The sequence below is a fragment of the Aulonocara stuartgranti genome (assembly GCF_965226115.1).
Source record: "Aulonocara stuartgranti genome assembly, chromosome: 11".
Lineage (NCBI taxonomy): Eukaryota > Metazoa > Chordata > Actinopteri > Cichliformes > Cichlidae > Aulonocara > Aulonocara stuartgranti.
Genome location: NC_138947.1, coordinates 12,044,788 through 12,072,681, shown reverse-complemented (window position 1 = coordinate 12,072,681; position 27,894 = coordinate 12,044,788). Strand labels below are relative to the sequence as shown.

The following is a 27,894-nucleotide window of genomic DNA, read 5'->3' as shown; positions in this document are numbered from 1 at the left end:
GCACTAATAAAGTTGTGGAGTTGTAAAGTATTTTGTCTAGTGTCAATTATATCGTTATCGCAAATTTTCAAATCTATATCACGATAAATATTTTGGTCATATTGCCCTGCTCTACATGCAAACATTGTTACATGTTTCTAAAAGGGCTTTGCAGGAAATTATTGAGGAAATTAGTGACATTTTAAAATTTTCTCAGGTTCATTCATTTCAAAGAATCAAAGAGGTGCTTGCTGAACAGAACATTGAGGCAGATGATGATGTAATTAAAATTTTAAATGATGCACTTTTCAAAACCAACCCATTATTTATCTCAACAGAACCAAAAGGTGCATTATCTACCGATTACAAGAGAAATAATTATTTCAAGAATAATTTTCATGTATGTGAGCCTAAAGAGTACACCTACAAAGCGAGAACTAGAAATACATTTGTTTATGTCTCAGTAAACCAGGTGTTGGAGAACTTATTGAAAGAGAAAAGTTTCTTTGAAAAGTTAGCATTTGATAAAGAAATTAGTGAAGGTTACAGATCATTTAGAGATGGGCAGTATTTTTAAACAACAAGCTTTTAGGATTGCAAGATACTTGCATTAGTTTAGCTTTGTATATTGACGACTTTGAAATATGCAACCCTTTAGGAACATCTCGAAAAATTCATAAAATAACTGCAATAAATAACTGACTCTGGGAAAGTGTCATTTGTTGCTACAAAGCTCTCCTCTTGGTTTATGGAACATTACAGATCGGCTTGACAGCAGCTACAAAGATCTGGAAATACTTGACCCAGAAGATTTGAATGATTACCACCCTTTAGCTGAATACTGCGTAGCTGGACAACTGATGGTGACACCTGTTACGTGCCTCCTGCATTGAAAGTGATGGTATGTATTATTCTTAAATAGTTTTCAGTTGATTACTTTGAATTCGTTAATTATTTAGAATTGTGCCCTTTTTTTGGTTTGTCTTCACAGGCCCTGTTATTGCGAGTCCACGTCAGTCCAAAACTTATCAGAAAAATCCAACTGTCCACTGTTCCAGAATCTGTGAAGCAGCTTCAAGATGAACTACAAGCAAAGCTTGGACTTGAAGGTGACTTTGCAATACAATATGAAGACCCAGATTTTGGGAACGCACTTTGCAACCTGATGGATATTAATGAGCTACCTGCTGGACGGGCAGTGTTGCACCTCATTTGGGAGGAAAATGCATCAGCCTCGCCACCAGACTCCATCTGATCATAGCGCCATCTCATCTATTGATACAGCCAGTGTGAGTTCAGCATCTTCTTTCAGCCCATCCTCATCCACCCAGACCTACATGCGTAGCACTTCAGTGGCCAAATCCATTTCCTAGCCCAACCTTTTCCTATGATGTAGAGTTAAAACTTTGCAAGGGCAACGAGGTATATGAGAAAGCAGGGGCAAATTTAAGTGTAACAAGAGACATCAAGATGGAAGTTCTAGACAAGCTGGCACAAGAAATGTTTGCAATCAAAGCCTACCCTGACAAGAATGAAATAACGTCTGTTGCCCAGGAGCTAGTTTCAAAACATCCCTGCCTCAAAGAGCCCGGCAATGGCACAGGATATGATGGTTGGGCAACAAGCATTAAGTTCAAGCTTGCCAACTACCGTTCCAAGCTAAGTCAAGCTGAATGTAGTGAAGTTGCAGACAATCGAAAAAAAAGAGGGGAAGAAGATGACAGTGGCACAAATAGATTTTCCTTAAAGAAACCAAAGCGAGGTGAAGTCAACTTTATCCCTGATGCCCCAGAAAACTACAATAATGAGTCTCTTGAAAATGAAAGATGCATTTTGGAAGATGAAATGAAGAGGGATAAGAACATGGCACTCATCACCCAAAAGATGGACATCACATTCTCTCTCAGGAGGAAAGAAGTTGTGGAGATGCAGCCCTTGGTCAAGGAAATGCAGCTCAGATGGCCAGCTCTCTTCTTGAAAGAACAGGTTAGATAATCTCTTAAATATTTAAAGGAAAACTTCCATTTTTTTTCAGTGTGGTCTTATTTCTAGAATGGAAAACGTTCATTTACTCACCCAGACAAATTTCAAGGTATTTGGAGTTGTTAGAAAGAAATTTTAATCCCAATGTTACGAGTCAGTCGTTTTGCAGGAGAGAGCTGAGCCACGGTTATGGGGAAAGGATTCACTGAGACAACTAAGAAATGCCTGAATTAAGCCAAAAACCACTGTGGAGGGTTTTTAATCTAAGGAAATAACATTAAAATGTGTTTAAAAGCTCCAAAAAGTTGATTTTATATGATATAAAAAAAATTTTGAACAACTCCAAATGCCTCGAAACTTGTCTGGGTGAGTAAATGAACGTGAGCGCCATTTCTTGTGCCCTTGAGAAATATCTGTTTGTATCACTCCAATATCTTGTAGAAAAGGTTGAAGGCTACCGTTGAGCTAACAATGCTAATGGTAAAATATAAAAAAAATAGTTGGCTCTAAAAAATATGAAGCTAATTTTGGTATTACCAACAACTCGATTGAAATGAAATCTATTTACTTGTCAACTTACCGTGTATAATAATGGATTGCATTTATTTCGCTCTTTGCTGGGCACCCAAAGCGCTTTACAATTCCACTACTTACTCACTCTCACATTCACACATCGGTGCAGGGAAACCACAGTTATAGCCACAGCTGCCCTGGGGTAGACTGACAGAAGCGACGCTGCCATATCGCACATTGGCCCCTCTGGCCAACACCAGTAGGTGGTAGCGTAAAGGGTCTTGCCCAAGGATACAACGACCAGGACAGAGAGAGCTGGGGGACAGAACCAGCATCCTTCTGGTTATAGATGAGCTTCCCAACCCCCTGAACCACGGTTTTTGCAATGACTTGTCTTCACTGGGCATCTAGAATCTTTTGGTGCTGACCCTTAGCAGGCAACAGCCATGAAACTCACAGAACAGGATTGAGAAAGTCACTTGCGTGTTATGAAAGTATCCAAATTTGACCACAGGATGTTATTCTTACTTCATTCTTACATAACTACAAAATTAATGAAATTTTTGCAATGAATTTAAAATACAATTTACTGATTTATTTCTTTTCTTCAATGCATCCTGTAACAGTTGAAACCATTATTTTGTCTAATCAGAATTTGATTAGGTATTCTATATACTTAATGTAAAATCTGCCGATCAGATTTTTCTTTTTTTTTTTTTTTAATGCGTCAGTTATAATTTGTACCACCACTACCACTAAAAGGGAAAAAAAAAAAAATCCAATCAAGACCTGACAAATAGATCAGCCGAGACTAACTAAATGTTTTGAAATTAAGCTGTTTTAACCAAATTTGAAAACAATGTCATTTTTATATAATGTACCTTTAAAAGTTTTCTATTTTTTTTTTTTTAAATTTATTTATTTTTTAATATTTTTTTTATTTTTTGTTGCTTTGTAGATTTGTGCGGAATTCTCACGCATTACCAAGGATCTCATGGGGACCTTCATGACTGCCCTCGACACTTACTCACTTCGGCTGATTAAGCTGTATCGAATTAAAAAAGCTGCTTTCTGCAATGACATGGATTCCCTGTTGCGGAAGTTTGATGAACAGGTAATATATATAAAAATGTATTGGTGTCTGGTTTATGAGGAACCTGAAGTTCCCACTGTAAAGAAAGATATTTTAACAATTTTTACATCAATTTAGTAAATATTCAATAGTTTTCAGAAAGTGTCCTGAATGGGATTATAAGCTAACAAGCAGCGCTGTGTGTTTGGCAGATGGCAGGTCATGGCACTTTTTGTTATACATGTTGTAATAAGTGTGCTACATTTCTTGCACATCAAAATTACTTTAAAAAAACAACTGACAAAACCATGAGCAATTATCTGCAATAACTAATTTCAACATCTTATTTCTTAAGACTGTATTTTTAGCAACAAAACTTAATGTGTTTTAAAAACAAAATGGTAGGTTTATAAATGAGACTGAGTCTTATTTGATTTCCTTGTTTTAGGTCTCAAACATAGTCGAGCATTGATGAACCATCAGTTTGGAAGGGTTACCGATATTTGTTCGCGACGACGAGACCAAACTCTTCTTAACATGTCTGGTGAGCATGCAGATCTACTCAATCTTCGGATTTGGTTTTCAGAGACTTATATGTACTGGGGGGTTTTTTTTGTTTTGTTTTTGTTTTGTTTTTTTTTGCATAGGATACAGATCCAGTTGAGAGGGCAACCCGAGGTGTTACGGTGGGCATCCTCACTGTTCTGGAGGACTACGTGGGACCCGACTCGCAGTCCACAGTGGTCAACACTGCCATTGTTTTGGAAGAGGACATTATTCTTGATGATCTGCCAGACCTTCCCACTGCCTTTGCCTACCTGTTTGGCCTACTTTATGGGCTCAACATGGATTTTCCCAAAGAACTCAAGTACACATTTAAAGCTGTGCAACACATTTTTATGGAGTTGACATCTACCTGTTCCCAGAGGATAAGAAGCTTCAAAACAAAGCTCTTAACCAAAGTCTAACCTATTTGACAACATGTTCAACTCAAATGCAACTTGTGGAAAACAGAATCAGCAATTTGCTTTGATTTACAGTTTTTGGGTTTCGTGGTAAGTTGCTCCGAAAAAAGTTGATTTCTGGCTTTAAGAAAATGGTAAGGTTCACCTCGTCCTGAGGTGGTTGAGCAACAGGAGTCTCAAGTCCCTCAGGTTCAGCAGCATTTTTGGTTTTTGAAAACTGTAATTCTTCCACTTGACACTGAATAGTTTTCAAAGCTTTCTCGAGATCTGCATTCCGTTTCTTTAGTTCATTTCTCTCGCTTTCAGCCTTGGACAGCTGAACAACAATGGTGTTGTTCTGTTCAAGGAGAAACTCTTGCGTTTCCTCAAGTTCATGCACATTTTGCTCAAGTGCTCCAATCTGCAGTGTTATCTTTAAGGGCACCCCCTCTATCTCGCTTATGCGAATTTTCTTTTTGGGCTCCATGCCCTGGACTATTCCTCTCTCCCCTGAGTTGGGCGGTCCTTCCTCTCTCGTTTCTCTGTGAGACACTGAATTGCTGGACGGTTCCTGTGACATTTCTATAAAAGTTTCGCACAAAACAAAACCGCTAACTGAATAATTTCTTTCTTTTTTTTATTGACATTTTAGAATCACTATACAATACCATCAACTTCAGCTATCTTTCAGTACATATATTTTTTCTTTTTTTCTATATTTAAACAACTAAAATATCCATACAATAAGAACGAAAGAAGAAGCAAAGAAAAAGAAGCAAAACAACATAAATAAAAAATACATAAGGAAAAAGGAAAGATAAATAAATATAGGGAGTGTTTTTGTTTCCATTAATGTAACTAATATTTCCTCTAGTCTTCTAGTAGTTAACAAAGTCAAAATCTTTTTTCTTTTTTTTTTCTGTGATGGCTTTTTTCCTGCTGCCAGTAAAATATTAAACAAGTATTTATCGTTCTTTGTCCATCCTTCTGGAATAAGTCCAAATAATAGACTTTTACTTTCCAAAGGTAAATATCTTCCAAATGTCTCTTGTATTGCTGCATGTATTCCCTTCCACTAAGTTTTAATAACATGACAGTCCCAGAAAATGTGATAGTGATTACCATTTGTATTTCCACAATTTCTCCAGCAAGTGGGAGGGTTACCTTCATAGTGAGATTTTTGGTGAGGTGTAATAAAATATCTTATCAGGCATTTCCACCCAAATTCCCTCCAGCTCTGTGAGCTGCTACGTTTCCATTGATATGCCCATATTGTTGTCCACTCATCCTCCTTTTATCTCTATTCCTCCCTCAATTTCCCATTTTGTTTTGATATACAAGGTTGAGTAATTTCATATTTGTTAATCCTTTATAGGGGTCACCTAAAATACCTCTATTTTTATTTGAACTATATGCCCTTTTAAATACGTCTAGCAGCTGTTTACTCAATTCAGCCTTAGCTTTTATCGTTTTATTGACAAAATGCCTCATCTGTAGATATCTATAAAAATCCTGTGTTTCTAATGAATATTTATCTTTCATTTTATCAAAACTAATTAGTCTCCCTTCCTCCATTACCATACATAAAGCTGTTAATCCTTTATATGTCCAATCTTTGAATCTGGTGTCCAATTTATTTGGAGCAAAATGTGTGTCATATGCACACCACTTAAGAACTGCTATATCCTCTTCTAGTTTATATTCTTTTATTACTGTTTCCCAAATTTTAAAAGTCAACTTGATCCATGGATTTTCAATAGTTTTTATTAAATTTTGCAAGCTTCTGTCTGCTATAATAGCTTGTATGGGGATGGAAGTCAGACCCTCCTCAATGGCTTTCCATTGAGCATCGTATGAAGGATTACATCAGCATATCATAGGCCTTAATTGTGCTGCCCAATAATATTCCCTAAGAGAAGGTAAGCCCCACCCCCCTTTTCCTTTGTTAAGTTGTAGGGTTTTAAATCTAATTCGGGGCCTTTTTCCTTGCCGTATGTATCTTGACAAAATTTTGCCCCATTCATTAAACTGTTTCTGGTTAATTTCTATTGGTAGTGTTTGAAATAAATATAATAATTTAAGAAGAATATTAATTTTAATTGAGTCTATTCTCGAATATAAACTTAAATATGGAATTAAATTCCATCTCGCTATATCTTTCTTAATTTTTTTCTGTATTGGTAAATAATTTCGTTCTAATAGTTCTGTAAGATCCTTAGGTATTATGACTCCTAGATATTTAAAGTACTCTGTTTGCCATGCTAATTGATACTTATTTTTAATTTCTTCTGATGGAATATAATTGTACTTAAGCAATTGTGTTTTACTCATATTAACCCTCTATCCAGATAGTCGACTAAAGTATTCAAATGATTGCATTAATTTAGGTAAAGAATTTGATGGTTGACCCAAAAATATTAAAATATCATCTGCATAGCAGGCTAATTTCTTAACTGCACTACTGTATAGCTCTGTGTAAATAATCATTCTGTACATTCGATAATCTTTAATCCTACAACTGTTTACAACTTGCATAGTTCCCATTTCTGTATAGCTGTATATCCCAGATTCTGTAAAGTTATTTATTTCATATTCTGTATAGTTTTTCATATTTATATCCTGTTCATATCCTGTACATAGCTTGTACTCACTACAGCCTGTACATACTTATAGTTATAGAATATTCACAACATACTTCATACTGTGAACATTATAACATACCATAATAGACCCATTTCTGTAATATACTCACATATCTATATTATTGCTAATATATATTGTAATATATCTATATCACTAAAGCACTTCTGGATGGATGCAAACTGCATTTCGTTGCCCTGTACCTGTGCATGTGCAATGACAATAAAGTTGAATTCTATTCTATTCTATTCTAATTTATGCTCCTTTTCATGGATATTAATACCTTCTACTTCTTTATTTTGTCTTATATATTGAGCCAATAACTGAATAATTTCAATGTTAAACTGTTCTCTTTCCCAAGGATTCCTGGCTTACGAAAACAACTAGGTGTTTCTTGAAATGCTGAGTTAAAGAAACGGGTCTATTTAAGGATTTTTCTGGCAGCGACCGTGACGTCAGCCGTGACGTCAGCTCTCTTTGATCCTTTGATTCGATCAAAGGATCTGATAATTATAGACCACAGGAACCATTTTTAATATGCGCAAAGACCTAAATACCTTTTTAACCTTTTAATGAAGTATTTGAATAAATAAACCTTTTTATTTTATATGTTTCATTTTATTCATATTATTGCTTGGTGTAAAAAATCACTTGAGTGCATTTAAACCAATTGATTAATTGGTTTAGAAAAGCCTACTTTCTATTTCCTGTGCTCGTGCACTTTTACTCCAGCGGATTCATGAAGGAGACTTCATGCACTTTTCCCTACATCAGACACTACAGTGTCAGATAACTGTTCGCCGCCTCAAACTCCACCTTCACTGCCTTCGCTGACTCTTTGATGATTTGACTGTCGTGTCGCCCTTTCGCCGCTGTTCGGCGCTGTGGGGCTTTTTAAATAAAGTTATTTAAATTGAAACAAAATGGCAGCGCCCTGTGTGTCTCTCATGCAGCTGTGCTGAAGCTGTAAAGAAGACGAGGAGAAATGCGTTACCTGCTTTAACTACAGGTAACGACGGCTGTGTTTGTTTTTAACACTCGCAGAAGCGAAAAGTTTTTTATTAGAGCCGAAGAAGATCCGAAATTCGGTATGCGTTTTTTATATGTGAGTAAGCTGTTTAACTCATCTTTGGCATTTCTGTGCTTTAATTTAACATCAATAATTATTTACATTTACTGGCCAGTTCATACATCTTCCTTGTGCTGGGTTGGACCCCCATTTGCCTTAAGAACTGCTTTATTTCTTCATGAAAGATTCTTGGGGGACATCATAGTTGATGTCTTGGGGGATCAACATGTGACCCATGTTGACATGACAGCATTACATTTGTGGCTGCACATACACGATGTGACTCTCCTGTTCCACCAGATCATAAAGGTGCTCTCTCTGAGATCTGGTGATTGTGGAGGTTAAGTACAGGGAACTCATCTGATTGCCTTCATTACCAGTCAGGTGAACGGGTGTACTTAATAAAGTATCCAGTGATTGGTTGCCAGACTCTAAAGCAGTTTTTCTCTCTTTTGTTACAGTGTCGGTTGTTTTATGCTCCAAACAGTCATGGCAGCTCCCGGAAAGCCGACTAAAAAGGAAATCAAAAAGCAGACTCCAGCCAAGACCTCCTTCACTTCACCCTTTGCCTCAAAATGGAGCCCGCTCCCCCAAGAGGACATGCACTTCATCCTGAAAACTCTGAAGGATAAATTGATCTCAATGGGTCTGGAGAAAAAAGAAGTGAAAGTGTTTCGCCCATGGAGGAAAAAGAAAGGCAAAAAACCTGATGTCGCACCACAACCTGTTCCCCAGGTGAGCGATTCCTCCAAAAACGGCTGGACAGATGTGGCAGCCAGACAGCAGCTGGCCATCGGCATCAACGAGGTGACCAAGGCTCTGGAGAGAAACGAACTCAGACTGCTGCTCGTGTGCAAGTCTGTCAAACCGAAACACACGACTAATCACCTGATCGCTCTGAGCACCACCAGAGGAGTGCCGGCCTGCCAGGTGCCTCGCCTGAGCCGGAGTGTGTCGGAGCCGCTGGGGCTGAAAAGCGTGCTCGCCCTGGGGTTCAGACGGTGCTCCTCCAGTGACGATGGGGTGTTTACCGACACTGTCGATGCCATTAAGCCCAGAGTGCCTACATTGGACATGGCATGGCTGCAAGGTGCTAAGCCTGAAGAACCTGTTGCCATGGAGGAGGAGGAAGGTGGTGAAAGAAGGGGACAAAAAAGGAAACTGGAAAGTGAATCTGAGGAGGTGTCAGAGTCTCCCTCCTGCACTCTGCAGCCGCTCCAGGTGAAGAGAATCGTTGCTAACCCTGCAAAGAAAAAGAGAGGGAAGCCGAAGAAAAAGCTGTAAAGTGAAAGAGAAACTTTAAAGACTGTTTAGCTCAGGAGTTTCCAGTGTTGTTTATTTTTTGGTTTTTGAACAGTGCTTGCAGCCTCAGTCTGGACATTACTTATGTGAATAGTTTATATAAAGAATTTCTGGAAGTGTAAAGAGAAAAAAAAGGTTTATGGGAACAAGGTTTAGACTTTTCTGCCAAGTATTTTTTATCTGGGGAACCCTCAGACCTTCAGGTTTGCATTCATTGTTTCAGCAGATTAGTAGCATTGCATTTGGTTTCATGCATATTTATACAATTGAATATGGTCTGACTGAAGTTTGAATTTCAATTTGTCCACAATTAAAGCTGGTCTGCACACATTGTTTTTTATAAAGGCAATTAAGTTTTTCCTGGTATTTTGATAGTGCTGTTTGTTTTAAATGGAGCTTGTAATATTTGACCCTCAAATGAAATATATTTCCTCTATATCATAGAGAGGGCTGCCTTTACACCACCACCATCTTGGAGCTGTTCTGCTGGATTACTCGGGTACTAAGTAGAAAGTAGTAGTACATTCATGTTGAAATGTAAGCAGAAGTTTTAGACCTCATAGGCAAAAATGAGCCAACTTAACTTCCACACAAGGTGCACCTTATCTGATAGAATAGGAAGCATCAATTACATAGTAGCTATTCCCATAATTAAGACATCAACTATGAGTGTTCACAAAATGTCCTTACCCATTTTTCATGCGTGCCATGTTGTCTGCACAGCCGACAGTTCAATAAACCCTGTGTTGATTACAGATTGTGGTTATGTCCTGAAACAAATGGCAGTTGCATTAGATAACTACAGAGCACTTTATGAGCCAACCTGCTTCTTTAATGAGAATTATGGCTCATTAAAGAAGCAGAAGCTCATCAGTGTTCACTGACAGTATTCTCATTAAAGGTATTGCATGACTCAGTGTCTTTCGAACCTCTATGTCCTGTGGATGTCAAATGATATAAATGGTCTAAACATACAACGTATGTTGGCGGCGACGTGGATGATGTGGATGTGCCCGCCCACTGCTGCGGCGGCTAAAGAGACACGACATACAAAAGCAACATGGACACATGGGAGACGAGAAACAGAACCATGAATACTATTAAATCAAAGGACACAAATTAAACCAGATTCACACAGTCCAAAAGATAAACCCTGGATCACTTGACCAAGGGCCATGACACTATCACACAAAATTTAAAGCTGTTCTTTTAAGTAAATAAACGAAGCAGTAGGGAAATTTAATATTTGTTTTTTTTTATTTTTGATTTGCAGCTAAATACACCTTTTTTTTTAATTTTTTTTATTTGCAGCTTTTTGTGCTCCCTATCAAGTGAACCCCTCACCTGAAATAATTTAAATAAAATGACATTTTAAAGAATAAACCCCAACAATCAAATGATCCCCTATGAACAAGCACTGGGCAACGGTGGCCAGGAAAAACTCCCTTTCACAGGAAGAAACCTGAGGCAGAACCAGGTTCAAGAAGGGGCAGTCATCTGCCGCGACTGGTTGGGGGGTGAGGGGCAAAATAAAACTTAAAGGAGAGCACTGCATAGTTATCGGAGGTTGGTGTAGTTGGTGGACCGTGGTTGGAAAGCAGGGGAGGTGGACGCACCTGAGCGCCAATCTGCAATCATGCCTTGCTGGTTTAAAGGCTGAACTAGGTCCTGCTGTGTTGTTGTTGCTTCTGTGTGTGGCTGTGAGCTGCAAAGCTGCAGCCATCTGTAGTGGTAAACCTGTAGTAATAAAAGTAGATGATGAAAAACACGAGTATATGGTCAGGTCTGTCGTGCGTCTTTCACAAGATTATAAACAGGGGTGCACATAAGTGGTCCGCAGGTGCGCATCAGTTATAAACACAATGCCACAGGGAGCAGCTGGGTCATTCACGTCAGGTGGACATCTTTGAGAAGACCCAGAAAGCTGCAGGAACAATAAGGGCCGCTGTGGCAAGACCTAAACCTACTTTAAGTAGGCATTTGGCACCACGATGCCACATACCAGTACCCTGAACCTCATCCTGAGGTGGTTGAGCAACAGGAGTCTCAAGTCCCTCAGGTTCAGCAGCATTTTTGGTTTTTGAAAACTGTAATTCTTCCACTTGACACTGAATAGTTTTCAAAGCTTTCTCGAGATCTGCATTCCGTTTCTTTAGTTCATTTCTCTCGCTTTCAGCCTTGGACAGCTGAACAACAATGGTGTTGTTCTGTTCAAGGAGAAACTCTTGCGTTTCCTCAAGTTCATGCACATTTTGCTCAAGTGCTCCAATCTGCAGTGTTAGCTTTACGGGCACCCCCTCTATCTCGCTTATGCGAATTTTCTTTTTGGGCTCCATGCCCTGGACTATTCCTCTCTCCCCTGAGTTGGACGGTCCTTCCTCTCTCGTTTCTCTGTGAGACACTGAATTGCTGGACGGTTCCTGTGACATTTCTATAAAAGTTTCGCAAAAAACAAAACAAAACCGCTAACTGAATAATTTAAGTGTTAAACTGTTCTCTTTCCCAAGGATTCCTGGCTTGCGAAAACAACAAGGTGTTTCTTGAAATGCCGAGTTAAAGAAACTGGGGTCTATTTATAGATTTTTCTGGCAGCGACCGTGACGTCAGCCATGACGTCAGCTCTCTTCGATCCTTTGATCCTTTGATTCGATCAAAGGAGGACTAAGCCAACTAACCAACCGTCCTCGGTTTTACTATATTCCGACAGAGGATCCATGTGTGTGACGTCATTCATCCCCGTACTGCTGCTTTGTGAGCTCACAGACAGGACAGACAGCGCGTAGCAACGCGCCTGATGATGTTTAAAGGATCCCGAAGCGCAAGTCCATCTTTTCAGACAAACTGCAAAAGAAATTTCCCTCGTAATGACCATAGCTGGACTGGCCATCGGCCCACCGGGCAAGGTGATTTTTCGTGGAATTACAAAAATCTATTGAATCATATTTACTTTGGTGGAAAGAAAAAAAAATATATACCGTTTGGGTATATTTATACCTGACTGAAGTTTGAATTTCAATTTGTCCACAATTAAAGCTGGTCTGCACACATTGTTTTTTATAAAGGCAATTAAGTTTTTCCTGGTATTTTGATAGTGCTGTTTGTTTTAAATGGAGCTTGTAATATTTGACCCTCAAATGAAATATATTTCCTCTATATCATAGAGAGGGCTGCCTTTACACCACCACCATCTTGGAGCTGTTCTGCTGGATTACTCGGGTACTAAGTAGAAAGTAGTAGTACATTCATGTTGAAATGTAAGCAGAAGTTTTAGACCTCATAGGCAAAAATGAGCCAACTTAACTTCCACACAAGGTGCACCTTATCTGATAGAATAGGAAGCATCAATTACATAGTAGCTATTCCCATAATTAAGACATCAACTATGAGTGTTCACAAAATGTCCTTACCCATTTTTCATGCGTGCCATGTTGTCTGCACAGCCGACAGTTCAATAAACCCTGTGTTGATTACAGATTGTGGTTATGTCCTGAAACAAATGGCAGTTGCATTAGATAACTACAGAGCACTTTATGAGCCAACCTGCTTCTTTAATGAGAATTATGGCTCATTAAAGAAGCAGAAGCTCATCAGTGTTCACTGACAGTATTCTCATTAAAGGTATTGCATGACTCAGTGTCTTTCGAACCTCTATGTCCTGTGGATGTCAAATGATATAAATGGTCTAAACATACAACGTATGTTGGCGGCGACGTGGATGATGTGGATGTGCCCGCCCACTGCTGCGGCGGCTAAAGAGACACGACATACAAAAGCAACATGGACACATGGGAGACGAGAAACAGAACCATGAATACTATTAAATCAAAGGACACAAATTAAACCAGATTCACACAGTCCAAAAGATAAACCCTGGATCACTTGACCAAGGGCCATGACACTATCACACAAAATTTAAAGCTGTTCTTTTAAGTAAATAAACGAAGCAGTAGGGAAATTTAATATTTGTTTTTTTTAATTTTTGATTTGCAGCTAAATACACCTTTTTTTAAAAAAATTTTTATTTGCAGCTTTTTGTGCTCCCTATCAAGTGAACCCCTCACCTGAAATAATTTAAATAAAATGACATTTTAAAGAATAAACCCCAACAATCAAATGATCCCCTATGAACAAGCACTGGGCAACGGTGGCCAGGAAAAACTCCCTTTCACAGGAAGAAACCTGAGGCAGAACCAGGTTCAAGAAGGGGCAGTCATCTGCCGCGACTGGTTGGGGGGTGAGGGGCAAAATAAAACTTAAAGGAGAGCACTGCATAGTTATCGGAGGTTGGTGTAGTTGGTGGACCGTGGTTGGAAAGCAGGGGAGGTGGACGCACCTGGGGTGCACATAAGTGGTCCGCAGGTGCGCATCAGTTATAAACACAATGCCACAGGGAGCAGCTGGGTCATTCACGTCAGGTGGACATCTTTGAGAAGACCCAGAAAGCTGCAGGAACAATAAGGGCCGCTGTGGCAAGACCTAAACCTACTTTAAGTAGGCATTTGGCACCACGATGCCACATACCAGTGCCCTGAACCTCATCCTGAGGCGGTTGAGCAACAGGAGTCTCAAGTCCCTCAGGTTCAGCAGCATTTTTGGTTTTTGAAAACTGTAATTCTTCCACTTGACACTGAATAGTTTTCAAAGCTTTCTCGAGATCTGCATTCCGTTTCTTTAGTTCATTTCTCTCGCTTTCAGCCTTGGACAGCTGAACAACAATGGTGTTGTTCTGTTCAAGGAGAAACTCTTGCATTTCCTCAAGTTCATGCACATTTTGCTCAAGTGCTCCAATCTGCAGTGTTATCTTTACGGGCACCCCCTCTATCTCGCTTATGCGAATTTTCTTTTTGGGCTCCATGCCCTGGACTATTCCTCTCTCCCCTGAGTTGGACGGTCCTTCCTCTCTCGTTTCTCTGTGAGACACTGAATTGCTGGACAGTTCCTGTGACATTTCTATAAAAGTTTCGCAAAAAACAAAACAAAACCGCTAACTGAATAATTTCAGTGTTAAACTGTTCTCTTTCCCAAGGATTCCTGGCTTGCGAAAACAACAAGGTGTTTCTTGAAATGCCGAGTTAAAGAAACTGGGGTCTATTTATAGATTTTTCTGGCAGCGACCGTGACGTCAGCCATGACGTCAGCTCTCTTCGATCCTTTGATCCTTTGATTCGATCAAAGGAGGACTAAGCCAACTAACCAACCGTCCTCGGTTTTACTATATTCCGACAGAGGATCCATGTGTGTGACGTCATTCATCCCCGTACTGCTGCTTTGTGAGCTCACAGACAGGACAGACAGCGCGTAGCAACGCGTCTGATGATGTTTAAAGGATCCCGAAGCGCAAGTCCATCTTTTCAGACAAACTGCAAAAGAAATTTCCCTCGTAATGACCATAGCTGGACTGGCCATCGTTCCACCGGGCAAGGTGATTTTTCGTGGAATTACAAAAATCTATTGAATCATATTTACTTTGGTGGACAGAAAAAAAAAATATACCGTTTGGGTATATTTATACCTGACTGAAGTTTGAATTTCAATTTGTCCACAATTAAAGCTGGTCTGCACACATTGTTTTTTTTAAAGGCAATTAAGTTTTTCCTGGTATTTTGATAGTGCTGTTTGTTTTAAATGGAGCTTGTAATATTTGACCCTCAAATGAAATATATTTCCTCTATATCATAGAGAGGGCTGCCTTTACACCACCACCATCTTGGAGCTGTTCTGCTGGATTACTCGGGTACTAAGTAGAAAGTAGTAGTACATTCATGTTGAAATGTAAGCAGAAGTTTTAGACCTCATAGGCAAAAATGAGCCAACTTAACTTCCACACAAGGTGCACCTTATCTGATAGAATAGGAAGCATCAATTACATAGTAGCTATTCCCATAATTAAGACATCAACTATGAGTGTTCACAAAATGTCCTTACCCATTTTTCATGCGTGCCATGTTGTCTGCACAGCCGACAGTTCAATAAACCCTGTGTTGATTACAGATTGTGGTTATGTCCTGAAACAAATGGCAGTTGCATTAGATAACTACAGAGCACTTTATGAGCCAACCTGCTTCTTTAATGAGAATTATGGCTCATTAAAGAAGCAGAAGCTCATCAGTGTTCACTGACAGTATTCTCATTAAAGGTATTGCATGACTCAGTGTCTTTCGAACCTCTATGTCCTGTGGATGTCAAATGATATAAATGGTCTAAACATACAACGTATGTTGGCGGCGACGTGGATGATGTGGATGTGCCCGCCCACTGCTGCGGCGGCTAAAGAGACACGACATACAAAAGCAACATGGACACATGGGAGACGAGAAACAGAACCATGAATACTATTAAATCAAAGGACACAAATTAAACCAGATTCACACAGTCCAAAAGATAAACCCTGGATCACTTGACCAAGGGCCATGACACTATCACACAAAATTTAAAGCTGTTCTTTTAAGTAAATAAACGAAGCAGTAGGGAAATTTAATATTTGTTTTTTTTTTATTTTTGATTTGCAGCTAAATACACCTTTTTTAAAAAATTTTTTATTTGCAGCTTTTTGTGCTCCCTATCAAGTGAACCCCTCACCTGAAATAATTTAAATAAAATGACATTTTAAAGAATAAACCCCAACAATCAAATGATCCCCTATGAACAAGCACTGGGCAACGGTGGCCAGGAAAAACTCCCTTTCACAGGAAGAAACCTGAGGCAGAACCAGGTTCAAGAAGGGGCAGTCATCTGCCGCGACTGGTTGGGGGGTGAGGGGCAAAATAAAACTTAAAGGAGAGCACTGCATAGTTATCGGAGGTTGGTGTAGTTGGTGGACCGTGGTTGGAAAGCAGGGGAGGTGGACGCACCTGGGGTGCACATAAGTGGTCCGCAGGTGCGCATCAGTTATAAACACAATGCCACAGGGAGCAGCTGGGTCATTCACGTCAGGTGGACATCTTTGAGAAGACCCAGAAAGCTGCAGGAACAATAAGGGCCGCTGTGGCAAGACCTAAACCTACTTTAAGTAGGCATTTGGCACCACGATGCCACATACCAGTACCCTGAACCTCATCCTGAGGTGGTTGAGCAACAGGAGTCTCAAGTCCCTCAGGTTCAGCAGCATTTTTGGTTTTTGAAAACTGTAATTCTTCCACTTGACACTGAATAGTTTTCAAAGCTTTCTCGAGATCTGCATTCCGTTTCTTTAGTTCATTTCTCTCGCTTTCAGCCTTGGACAGCTGAACAACAATGGTGTTGTTCTGTTCAAGGAGAAACTCTTGCATTTCCTCAAGTTCATGCACATTTTGCTCAAGTGCTCCAATCTGCAGTGTTATCTTTACGGGCACCCCCTCTATCTCGCTTATGCGAATTTTCTTTTTGGGCTCCATGCCCTGGACTATTCCTCTCTCCCCTGAGTTGGACGGTCCTTCCTCTCTCGTTTCTCTGTGAGACACTGAATTGCTGGACGGTTCCTGTGACATTTCTATAAAAGTTTCGCAAAAAACAAAACAAAACCGCTAACTGAATAATTTCAGTGTTAAACTGTTCTCTTTCCCAAGGATTCCTGGCTTGCGAAAACAACAAGGTGTTTCTTGAAATGCCGAGTTAAAGAAACTGGGGTCTATTTATAGATTTTTCTGGCAGCGACCGTGACGTCAGCCATGACGTCAGCTCTCTTCGATCCTTTGATCCTTTGATTCGATCAAAGGAGGACTAAGCCAACTAACCAACCGTCCTCGGTTTTACTATATTCCGACAGAGGATCCATGTGTGTGACGTCATTCATCCCCGTACTGCTGCTTTGTGAGCTCACAGACAGGACAGACAGCGCGTAGCAACGCGCCTGATGATGTTTAAAGGATCCCGAAGCGCAAGTCCATCTTTTCAGACAAACTGCAAAAGAAATTTCCCTCGTAATGACCATAGCTGGACTGGCCATTGGCCCACCGGGCAAGGTGATTTTTCGTGGAATTACAAAAATCTATTGAATCATATTTACTTTGGTGGACAGAAAAAAAAATATACCGTTTGGGTATATTTATACCTGACTGAAGTTTGAATTTCAATTTGTCCACAATTAAAGCTGGTCTGCACACATTGTTTTTTTTAAAGGCAATTAAGTTTTTCCTGGTATTTTGATAGTGCTGTTTGTTTTAAATGGAGCTTGTAATATTTGACCCTCAAATGAAATATATTTCCTCTATATCATAGAGAGGGCTGCCTTTACACCACCACCATCTTGGAGCTGTTCTGCTGGATTACTCGGGTACTAAGTAGAAAGTAGTAGTACATTCATGTTGAAATGTAAGCAGAAGTTTTAGACCTCATAGGCAAAAATGAGCCAACTTAATGATCATTTTCCAAGTTTAGTTTGCTGTAAATATCTATAGATGGACAAAGGTAGTGGGAGATTACATCACTTGGTTGAATTGGGAATGTCTTGATGCCCTCCTGGGAAGGGAGGTCTGAGTGCCTCTGCTTAGACTGCTGCTCCCGTGACCCGGATAAGCAGAAAATCGATGGCTGGAGGGGAAAGATTAAGATCGATAGAAAGATCCTTTATTAATCCTTTGCAGGAAATGACATTGCCTCTGCAGACACAGACATAACACCACACATCCCAAACAAAATATCAGCTCCATTACTTATTTCTAATAAAATTAGTATTAATAAATGGAAAAGATCCCAGCCTGATGGTGGAATTGAACTGAGGACCTTTTTGCTGTGAGGCAATAGTGCTAACCACTGTGGTGCCTGAATTACAAATACTTAAATTCAAAATATGTGCTGTGAAAAAGTGTTTCCTGCAGTGCGTCACAAAGGAGTCATGACTCGTGTTCCTTTTTAAAGTGAGTTTATTCAATCAAATATCCATGCTGGTATAGCCGACGTGTGTTGAAACAGATTGTTATTTGCATGGGGTCATGTCTAAATGATGCTGGTACAAGTTCTTCAGCTTTTTCACAGCTTACAATGGAATCGAATAAAAATATTGTTCTTCAGTTAGAGAAAGCTTTATGACATTTCAAAAGTACACCCTCCCTCACCCCACCTCCAAACCTTAAAAAAACCAAAAAAACCAAAAAACAACCTTTAAATAAGGCAGGTACTTCTGACAGAGTTCTCGCTAAAGGGCGTGGCTAGAAACATTGATGCTATAAATCAATGCAGCAGCGAAACAGACATGCTCACAGTTCATTCAGACAGCTGCAAGCAACACATCTGTGACACAGCAACATCCATGAGGCACACAGCTTTGACCCAGCGACCCACTCTCAGTTAAATTAATGCCAGGAACACGTTTGTAGAAGATAACGTCATTCAACCTTTAAGTGATTTTTAAAAAGAACAACAACATCTTTGAGCCCTGAAGCACCAACAGGACAAATATTTATCCTCTTCTGGCTAATCTATAAAGGGATGATTAGAAAAGTACATCAAATATTAACAATAAAGTCATTAAAATAAAAAGCAGCCTCTTTACCTTGCAAGTTACGCAGAGCCCCGTGAACATTAAGGAACTAGAACATTTAAATTAACCAGCAGCTCCACCACAGACAAAAAAATAAAACAGTTTTATCAAAGATCCTCATCCAGCTCTTAAATCACAAATCTGACAGTGATGTTTGTTTTAAATACTGAAAAGGAGGAAAGAAATGATGTAAGACATTAAAAAAAAGAAAAAGAAGGTACAGTTATAAATATCACAACTGTTTCACGCACTTAGCTGCACAACACATGTAGAAAAAAAAGAAACATACACAAAATACAGTATCATTAAAAAAAATAAACCCAGAGAAGTCAATGAAAGCGGATCTGGAGGAGAGGACACTTCAAGCTGATGCCACTGCACCCGTGATTAAACAAGTCCTTTGTTTAATAAGCACAGAGCAGTTTATCCACTGCTGTGGGTGGCAGTGACCAAAGTAACAGAAGATGTGCCCTGTTTGCTTTAACCGCTGCTGAACAGAGTCCTTCCATAGTAAATAAACCTCATTTTTTTTAAACCTGGCTCTAAACAGAAACTTTAAATTTTTTTGTATAAAATCGAAGTTTTTCCCCACGTTCACCGGCGTCATTCTCACTGCCCTGCTTATGCACTGACCAGACCAGCTCCTATTACTTCTAACTGAACAGCTTTACTAACTGGACAGCACACCACTGACATGCAAACAACCCTACGCTTGGGTTTGTTACTACAAAGAGTGTACAACCAAACATGTTGTTTTAATGTATTAAAAAACGCCAGCTCTAGAAACGGTTTTATAAGGTGAAAACTGCGCCCGTCTTTCATAAAAAAAAAAACATGGCTGTTCAGATTCTAGGGCAATCCCATCTGATTTGAAACGAGGACCCATTTATTTTGTATGTTTAAGAACGGAGTAATTGTGCTTCGTCTCTGCAATACATTCATTAAAAAAAATAAACAAACCCCCAAACACTTTGAACAAACTCGGTGACTTCTAAGCTACTCATGAGGAGAATACTTTGGATCAGCCCTCCCAAACCCCTCAAACTCACACTACACAAATAAATATGATCTGCCTTTAAATGTACAATTAACTACCATATGCTCTTTAACAAAGCACATGTATATCAATGCACCAGTGGGATGAATCCTTTTTTCCTCCCTCTCAGTGTTTGCAGTTTGTCATTTTAAAAGTTAAGATCAGCATTTCTAATTCTACTGAGGCCCAAAACAGCCAGCAGAGACACTCGACTGACCGCACTGATATGAAACTGGAGCAAAAATAAGTGCAGCAGGAGCAGAAAGGAGGAGAAGAAAGGGGTTTGGGAACAGTAACTGTATGGACAGGATAAATAAAATTACAACAGTTGTTAATTATGTCAGGTCTTGCTTGCTTAGTTGATTATCATTTACATAGTTCCACGTAAGTAAAGTTAAATGACGTGCCGGTCCATTGGTGTCTACTGAGGAAGAAGAACTTAAAACAGAATACACAATGTCAAGGCATCCTCGAGTGTCAGACCGGTGTGTGTGTGTTTTAAACGTGAGCGCTTATGTCAGGAGCGTTGTGTCGTATGAGTATTTCAGGCATAGCATGACTTCACATTCAGGATGTTGGATGGTTTAAGAGTTTTCACCTCCGGGTGAACTGAGAATGTTTTTGATGATACAAGTGCCGAGTGAAAGCTCCACTCGGGCGCTAGGTTGGATTTACTGTCGCAGTTCTCATTGTCTAGCTCGGGCCACCTGCGTGTCCAGGTAAGGTATTTCCAGAGATCGCTGAGAGCCTCCCGAGTTTATGCAGCTGCCGTGAAGAGAGCTGCTACTGAAGGACCAGGCCAACCTGAAACACACAGATCAAACTTTTTATGATCATAGGCTAGCAAAGCAATTGCAAATCATCACCCTCTACCTCCGTGCTTGACTGCTGGTATGAGGTGTTTGCACTGATAAACTCCACTTTGGTCTAATTTGTCAAAAGGACATTGTTCCAAAAGTCCTGTGTTTTTTCCCAATCAAAACTAGGCTTCCATGATCTAAGGCATACTCAATCATGTCAGAGGATGATTTCTCCTTATCAGGCCTCTGTGGATTTGCTTCAAAGCTATAGACTTATTTGACTGTGAAGCTTGCACAATCAGGCACAAGAAGCAGCTCTACTGAGATCTGAACCAAAGACTATTTCCACTTTTTCCACTAATTGTCATGGAGTCTTATCACAGGATGCTGACCAATAGTTGGTGTGTGATTACCACCTGAGACTGACCTTATCAGGGTCCATAGGGGGACATTTCCAGTTGTAGAGGTAATACTGCAGATTTCCATCTCCTATCCCAAACTTGAGCTTCTCCAGAAACACCTTATTCTCCATTAGGTCCAAGGCATTGAACACATCAAAACCTTTCTGTTAAACACAAAGAACAAACACCATGATAACTAACACAGCAGCAAGAAAATTATCAAAAGTATCTGGGGAAACCCTGCTCTCAGTTTGCGTTTGTATGCAGAGCTCAGAGTAGCCTTGCCAGCTGGTTGACACCAGGCCCGTACTACGAAGGATTTTAGCTTATCCCAGTAACCTTGGGGGTTACCCCTGAGTTTTCTGCACTATGAAAGTGGTTCACTTCTTCTCGGGGTACATCGCCATAGTAACTTGTGCTGCAAACCTAACCTGAGTTATATTCCAGTTATATTGCCTACTGACTGATCAAGTCTTGTGAAAATAGCTTCACCATTCATTTTATTAGTAATAAATACAGTTTATTTCGTTCAATTTTATTTCTTGAGTTTTTTTAATCAATAATATCATGAATATAATCTGGACACCCATTTCTACTTGACTTCATATCAGTCGCAGGTAGCCTAAGTCTACATTTGAATTCTGTTTTTGTGTTTGTTCTTTACATGCTCTTAGACTATTCAACACCATGGAGGGTGCAGCTGAAAAAAAACAAAACAAAATAAAGCAAAACAAAAAACAAGACCACGATATGCAAATCTGAACACTGGACTACTTGATTATAACCCATCAGATTCTCGTGTTTCTTAATGGTAAAGTTGTGATATTAGTAAGTCTGTTAACTCACACAACTGGCATTTTTGTCAGCTTTTCTTTCTGCCATCAAAATAGGCTAAACTTTGTTTTTCCTCTCACACCCCTGACTTTTCTGCAGAAGCTGTGTCACCTGCATTCTCTATTGTGTGTAGCCTCTTCATATTTTCTAATATTACAGTTTACTCTTCATTTGTAAAATCAGACACTCAGCTTCCGGTACAATAAAAAGTTTGACTGGTCAGATGTCCTTGTATCTAGATCCAGAAACTCTGAATCAACTTGAGTGCTGATGTTAGAGGAAGTGACTTGAGATAATAGAAAACTACCATGGAACTTGGTTCTCAGCACAGAGCCCTGCTCTGGCCTCAAATAAATAAAGATCAGACCGGGTCAGTCTCTCTCACTTTTATCCTCTACTGCACAAGTAAAATGTTGGATCATACTCTCACTCCTCATCTATCTAACCAAACATCACTGACTCCCAATGATTTATAAGGCTTTGCGTTAAAAAAAAGTAAGAAAAAAAAAAGTACATAAACCATCTTGGTATTCATAAAATAAAATATCTATCCATCTATATAATCAGTCTGGTCTGTATTGTGCCATTTTTTCCTCCTCACACGTGCGTCTTCTTGTTGCTGTTTATGTTTATGTCACTGATCTCATCAGCTGTTGTCTTTGGTACTGGCAAGTGTTTAAAAGCAGAAAGTAAGATTACCAGTTTGGCCAGGATCAGTGCATCATTCATTAAGTCCAGTAGCGGGGTTTGTGTATGAATGTTGTAAAAAGAGTAAGCAGCCTTCAGGCTCCTATGGAGAGGGTGATGCATCACAGTCGAGGGCAAAGTGTAGAAACTAGTGAAATCTGTGAGAATGCCACCAGCACCCTGAGGGAAATAAAAACAAGAACAATGTCACTTTAAGTGCAGAAGAGCCATCAACATCAGGGTGCAAATCTGAATCCACACACCTCTACTACATATGTGTCAATTATGTTGTCCTGTGGTAAGAACCAGTGAGCCACCTCCTCCTCTCCCATAGAAGGAGCAAGTTGGAAACGTCTCAAGTATCTCTGTAGCAGTTCAGTAACCTGACCGACGTCGCGCCTTTCCATCGGCCGCAGACCTGGAGTCTTGGTGCTCTGCACAGGGTGGAGAGAGCAAAATGAAAATCTCTAAGAGTTCCTGCTATCAAGAGGAACAGCGAGATGCAGGACTTATGAGTGTAAGTGTTTACATCTGGTAGTCTGTAGAGTTTCATGGTTCTTTGCAGGGTCATGTTTCTGCTCAGATGGGAAAATTTAACTTCCACAAGCTTTCTAGGGTTCAAAGAGCGGTGCCAGTACCTGGGGATAAAAAATACCCAAAAAAACAAAACAGGAGACCAAGATTAAAAAGAAAAAAAGGAGTGCTTCCTGAATTCAAAACACTTCCACTAGATGTGCTCTTTAGAAGAGATACGTATAAGCTAACATATCAAAAAACAAACAAACACCAGGGCACTCTGTTTCATTAAAAAATTAAAATGCTTATATTCTCATGGCACTGAATGGCTGAATCTTTCTAGTGTTGTTCCACCAATAGCAAACCTATGGTTAAGAGTGGAAAACTTGACCAGTAAAGTACTGGTGGAGTTTTACTGGTGGAAAAGATTCAGAGTAGACTCAATTTTCCCCCATCAGAGCTTTAAGTTAAATATGACCATGCCATGAGTATAAAGGTATTTTAATTTTATATGAAAAGAGAGTGCCTTGTTTTATATATTTTAACATGTGTGACTAGTGAATAACATACCTGCATGTAGACACGGGTTTAGGCAGCACAACTCCAGCGGTGTATACGGCCTGAAATATTCCTTCTAAGTTCACTCTCCTTGTTATCTCTCTGATGAGCACAGGAGCAACGCGCTTTGAACGCAGCTTCTTATGAACACACAGGAAGTTGATTTCTACCATCCTCTTCAGCCTGGAGCCACAAGCGAGAAAAGAAAAGAAACAAAAGGATGGATTGAATGAGTAAAACACTTTCCCCATCACTGCTGTTCTCAAATGCATACAATAAGTAATGAACACTCACGTATCATAGACTCGTATATCTGCAGGGATGGCACTGATGAAGCCAACGAGCTTCTTATTTGAAGACACTCTCACTCCGCAATGCCACTGTGGTAACCAGCCAGGTGGACGTAAAGCCCTGAGAGGGGAAAAAATCTTTTTATTATAACCGCATACATTTAAAGCTACTGTACTGCATCATGTGATAAACATGAAGAAGCTTACCATTTAAGAAAGTTTGGAGAATAATCAAATCTGAACATGTTATCATCATCCTCCACATAATTTTCATTTAACAACGTGTACAATTCCTTCAGCTGCAAAAGAGCGTGACAATAAATCATTCTGTTTTGATTAATCTGATTAATCTCATTGGTGTATTTTGAACAAAGACTGCACTTACAACATCTGCATTACTGAGATCCAAAGTGTCCCACATAAAGCCTTGAGGTAAAGAATATGGCTCCTGTCTGATGTTCTCTTTGTCAGCCTCAATTGGCCCGTGACTCGTCACAACTTCATCTACAAAAATAGCACAGCCTTTTGTCAAAGGTTTGCAACTGTTTTCCAATCACCACACTTCCACGGGACCTCATAAAACTCCATGTCCTTAAACTGTGAGCAATGCACAAAACCGCTGATGGCATCAGACTTTATATAAATCTGCTGCTGTTTGTCCTGCGTCAACCCCCACAGCCTGTGGCTGCACAAAGGCCTGACTCGTTGGGTCATGGCTGTTATGGAAACAGCTTGATCTAATGCTGCTGAGCATGCCCAGTGGGAATGCATGGACCCCTACTGTACATTGCAGCTGACATGTTTCTAAGATACTGGCCTAAATCAGCAGACTGAGGAGATAAAACCAGCAGATGGCGCTGGTGCAGAAAGAAAAATAATTTCTGTTGACAGAGGAAATAATACCAATTTAAACAGGAGTGCAGTTCATTTAAATGAATTTAACTAAGTACTTACTTAATTTTGGGACAGGCTGAGTATCCCAGAACTGGTACTTGTGCTTGGCTGCCTCATCTATACTCTTTGCTGGACCCTGGCAGGAAAGCAGCTCCATAGCTCTTTGGATGTCCTGCAGCTTCTGGATGGGCAGCCCAGGGTTCTGATTTAAAGCGGGCACACATACACAGATTACTTAATGTCTGTATCACTCAACCAAACACTGGATGCTTTAAATAATCTAAATGTAGACGAGAGGCAACATCAGAGTGCATGCAAATAAACAGTCTTATAGTCATGTTTACACAGGTCTTTTCCTACACACTATACTCCCACTGAGCAAGAGAAACCGGATTAATCATGTCACTGTATAAATGATTGATGAAGTCAATGATCTTTAAATTATAAATGCAAAAACCCAAATATGACAGTCCCTGTCATTAAATCATTTGGTTAAGCTTGATTTGCTTTCTTCATCTGATCAGAACATCAGAGTCTGGATGTAGTTATTGTTTATTTTTCTAAAGCAGCATGCAGTATGTAGAAATCTCACAGCTGGCTAAAAGTTTGTGATATATCCTTTTAGCAAAATAAACTACCTCATTCTAGAACCTCATTACAGAATACAAACAGGGAGCATGCCAAGGCTGGAAAAACCTTACTGACCATGACACATTGACGGCAAACAAGCTGAATTCTGGGTTGTTGCTTTCCCTTTTCTTACCCCTCCTCTTTTATTTTCAGGATATTAAAAGAACCTTGTTTTGTATTGTATCCCCTGCCCTAAAAAAAAGGGTGTGTGCACTCTTTTCACTGGGTCATCATCACCATCACACCTTGATCTCCTGAGAGTCCGAGGCAGAGTCAGACTTGGCTCCCCCCGAGCTTGGCTTCTCTTTCTTCCTCTTCTGCTTCTTCTTCTTCCTCTTGGCCCCCAGCTCTCCCCCTGGACTGCTACAGACATGAAAACAAACGATGAGGATGGATGCTGGCTAGACCCGCACACAGAGCTAACGTTAGCTACCATAGCAACGAATGACAGCTCAGCTACTTAACGTTAGCTAGCTAGCGGTTTGTCTTAATGGTTGCCCGCCATGTCATTCAGTCGGAGAGCTTTAAAGAGGTCACAACGTTATAAACAGTTCAAGACGGCCTGTGTTTGCTGTCTGCTAATACTAGCAGGCTCACTGCCTTAGCCGCTCACAAGCAGGCTGCCTGGAATATCATTACTGCGTTTCCCCGAGCCGACCGGACAGGCCACCCCTCACCCTTGCATATGCTCATTCTCCTCCTCGTTGTCTCCGTCTATCCCGCAGGTGTCCTGGTCGTCCAGCTCCAGGCTCTGCTGACTGGCTGCGGATTCACTGTCCTCCGCCATCATAAAAATGTTTTAAAAATATAGTCAGCCACCGTTTAACAGAGCTAACGGGGAGCGGGCGAGAGATGGAAAAAACAAAGAAAATGTCGAAGGAAATCGCGCCGCCTAGAGGCCAAAGGCGGGAACTCAGACCTGAGCTGCTGCCTTTAACATGAAGCCAAGTGGTACCCAAACTAGACTTTTACCTTATTTCAAACATATAGCCATTTAAATGTTATAGACACTTTAGACACTTGTTTCTGATACTGAGAGGGAAAATAAATACATATTACAAATTACAGGTAATAAAAAAAAAGACAAAAATCTAAAATTATTTTTTTAAATAAGAAAATACAAAGTAAAAATAAATTGTCAGTTTTTTAAAACTAGATACTGGGATATCTGCTGGACTATCAGCAAGTGTGTTCTAAATTCATACTATCAATGAGAAAAACACGTGCAAAGTAGCACTTTTTGCTACTTCAACATTTTTAAACACATTTAAATTAGGTAAACAAAACCATCCTGGAAAAGAATTGATGATGTAGCAGAAGAAACAAAAAGCCTAAAGGCTACAATTAAATAAAAATACCTGTTTAAATGTACAAAAATATAACAACTCTGCGCTGCATAAGGCATGTTTTAGACAGCAACTTCGGGGATTTGATATCATTTAGGATTATTCAGTTTTCTTATATCAAATACATATAAAAACACACAGATCCCGATCAGTTACTTAAGTTAATCTAATTAATCCGTTAATAAAAACCATCCTCAGTGAGTCTGGGAGTGTTGGTGTCCTTATGGAAGGCTGTAGTCAGGACCATGGAGGTATAACTGATATGTTTTTGTAGATATCTGACCTATCTGAAAATAAAGATGAGAAATGTTTTTACCATTGTATGTTCTCAAGCTTTATAATGATAAGTACTACAAATAAATTTGTTTTAAAAAAAATGGTGAAAATTACCCTCAGAAAGGACATTAATTTACGCTCAACGGCGATTTTGTTAGGTACACCTACTCTGTAATGCAAATATCTAATGGCAGCGGTTTGGTGCAATTAGGAATGCAAGCATGATCAAGATGACCTGCTGAAGTTCAAGCCGAACATCAGAATAGAGAAGAAAAGTGATTTAAGTGAATCTGACACCGGGAACCACCCTGTGTGTAAACAGGCTGGTCTAGACAGGTCAATTTAACAGTTTCTTTAAAAAAAACTGGCAATTTACTGGGATTTTTCTCCACACAACCATCTCTATAGAGTTTACAGAGAATGGTCGAGTGAGCGGCAGCTTTCTGGATGAAGAGGCCAGAGGTCATAGCCAGATTGCTTTGAGTTGATAGCAACTCAAATAACCACTCGTTATGACCAAGATATGCAGAAGCACAGAAGCAGAAGACCACACAGTCAGCTAAAAACAAAAAAAGTGAGTATACAGTCCAACACTGGACAACAGAAGATTGGGAGACGTTGCCTAGTGAGTCTTGATTTCTGCTGCAACATAGATGGTAATGACGTA

At 39.8% G+C, this 27,894-nt stretch overlaps 2 protein-coding genes and 1 long non-coding RNA gene across 8 annotated transcripts; 2 read left to right on the top strand and 1 right to left on the bottom strand.

The window, feature by feature from the left end:
* Positions 1 to 415: 415 nt before the first annotated feature.
* On the top strand, positions 416 to 7,225 carry LOC309717211. Of its 2 annotated transcripts, XR_014279650.1 has the most exons (5): positions 416 to 880; positions 971 to 1,965; positions 3,434 to 3,589; positions 3,996 to 4,091; positions 4,195 to 7,225. It is a non-coding gene; the product is annotated as an uncharacterized lncRNA (long non-coding RNA). The 2 variants fall into 2 exon arrangements; XR_014279651.1 differs by having other exon boundaries at positions 416 to 1,965.
* A 796-nt stretch (positions 7,226 to 8,021) lies between these two features.
* Positions 8,022 to 10,257, top strand: LOC309716571 (ribonuclease P protein subunit p38-like). Of its 4 annotated transcripts, XM_082550441.1 has the most exons (3): positions 8,201 to 8,219; positions 8,501 to 8,584; positions 8,662 to 10,257. In XM_082550441.1, the coding sequence occupies exon 3, from the start codon at positions 8,675 to 8,677 to the stop codon at positions 9,482 to 9,484; it is 810 nt and encodes a 269-aa protein (XP_082406567.1). In that variant the 5' UTR covers positions 8,201 to 8,219; positions 8,501 to 8,584; positions 8,662 to 8,674; the 3' UTR covers positions 9,485 to 10,257. The 4 variants fall into 4 exon arrangements, with proteins under 4 accessions (XP_082406564.1, XP_082406565.1, XP_082406566.1 ...); XM_082550438.1 differs by lacking the exons at positions 8,201 to 8,219; positions 8,501 to 8,584 and adding an exon at positions 8,022 to 8,140; XM_082550439.1 differs by lacking the exon at positions 8,501 to 8,584 and having other exon boundaries at positions 8,128 to 8,236.
* An 8,067-nt stretch (positions 10,258 to 18,324) lies between these two features.
* nmt2 (N-myristoyltransferase 2) lies at positions 18,325 to 26,536 on the bottom strand. 2 transcript variants are annotated; one of them, XM_082550633.1, is made up of 12 exons: positions 26,283 to 26,536; positions 25,851 to 25,965; positions 25,036 to 25,177; positions 24,467 to 24,585; positions 24,289 to 24,380; positions 24,086 to 24,202; positions 23,804 to 23,974; positions 23,247 to 23,355; positions 22,981 to 23,151; positions 22,730 to 22,897; positions 21,223 to 21,360; positions 18,325 to 20,799 (listed from the first exon to the last, which is right to left on the bottom strand). In XM_082550633.1, exons 1-12 carry the CDS (start codon positions 26,393 to 26,395, stop codon positions 20,779 to 20,781), a joined length of 1,476 nt encoding a protein of 491 aa, XP_082406759.1. In that variant the 5' UTR covers positions 26,396 to 26,536; the 3' UTR covers positions 18,325 to 20,778. The 2 variants fall into 2 exon arrangements, with proteins under 2 accessions (XP_082406759.1, XP_082406758.1); XM_082550632.1 differs by having other exon boundaries at positions 25,851 to 25,968; positions 26,283 to 26,532.
* Positions 26,537 to 27,894: the final 1,358 nt, after the last annotated feature.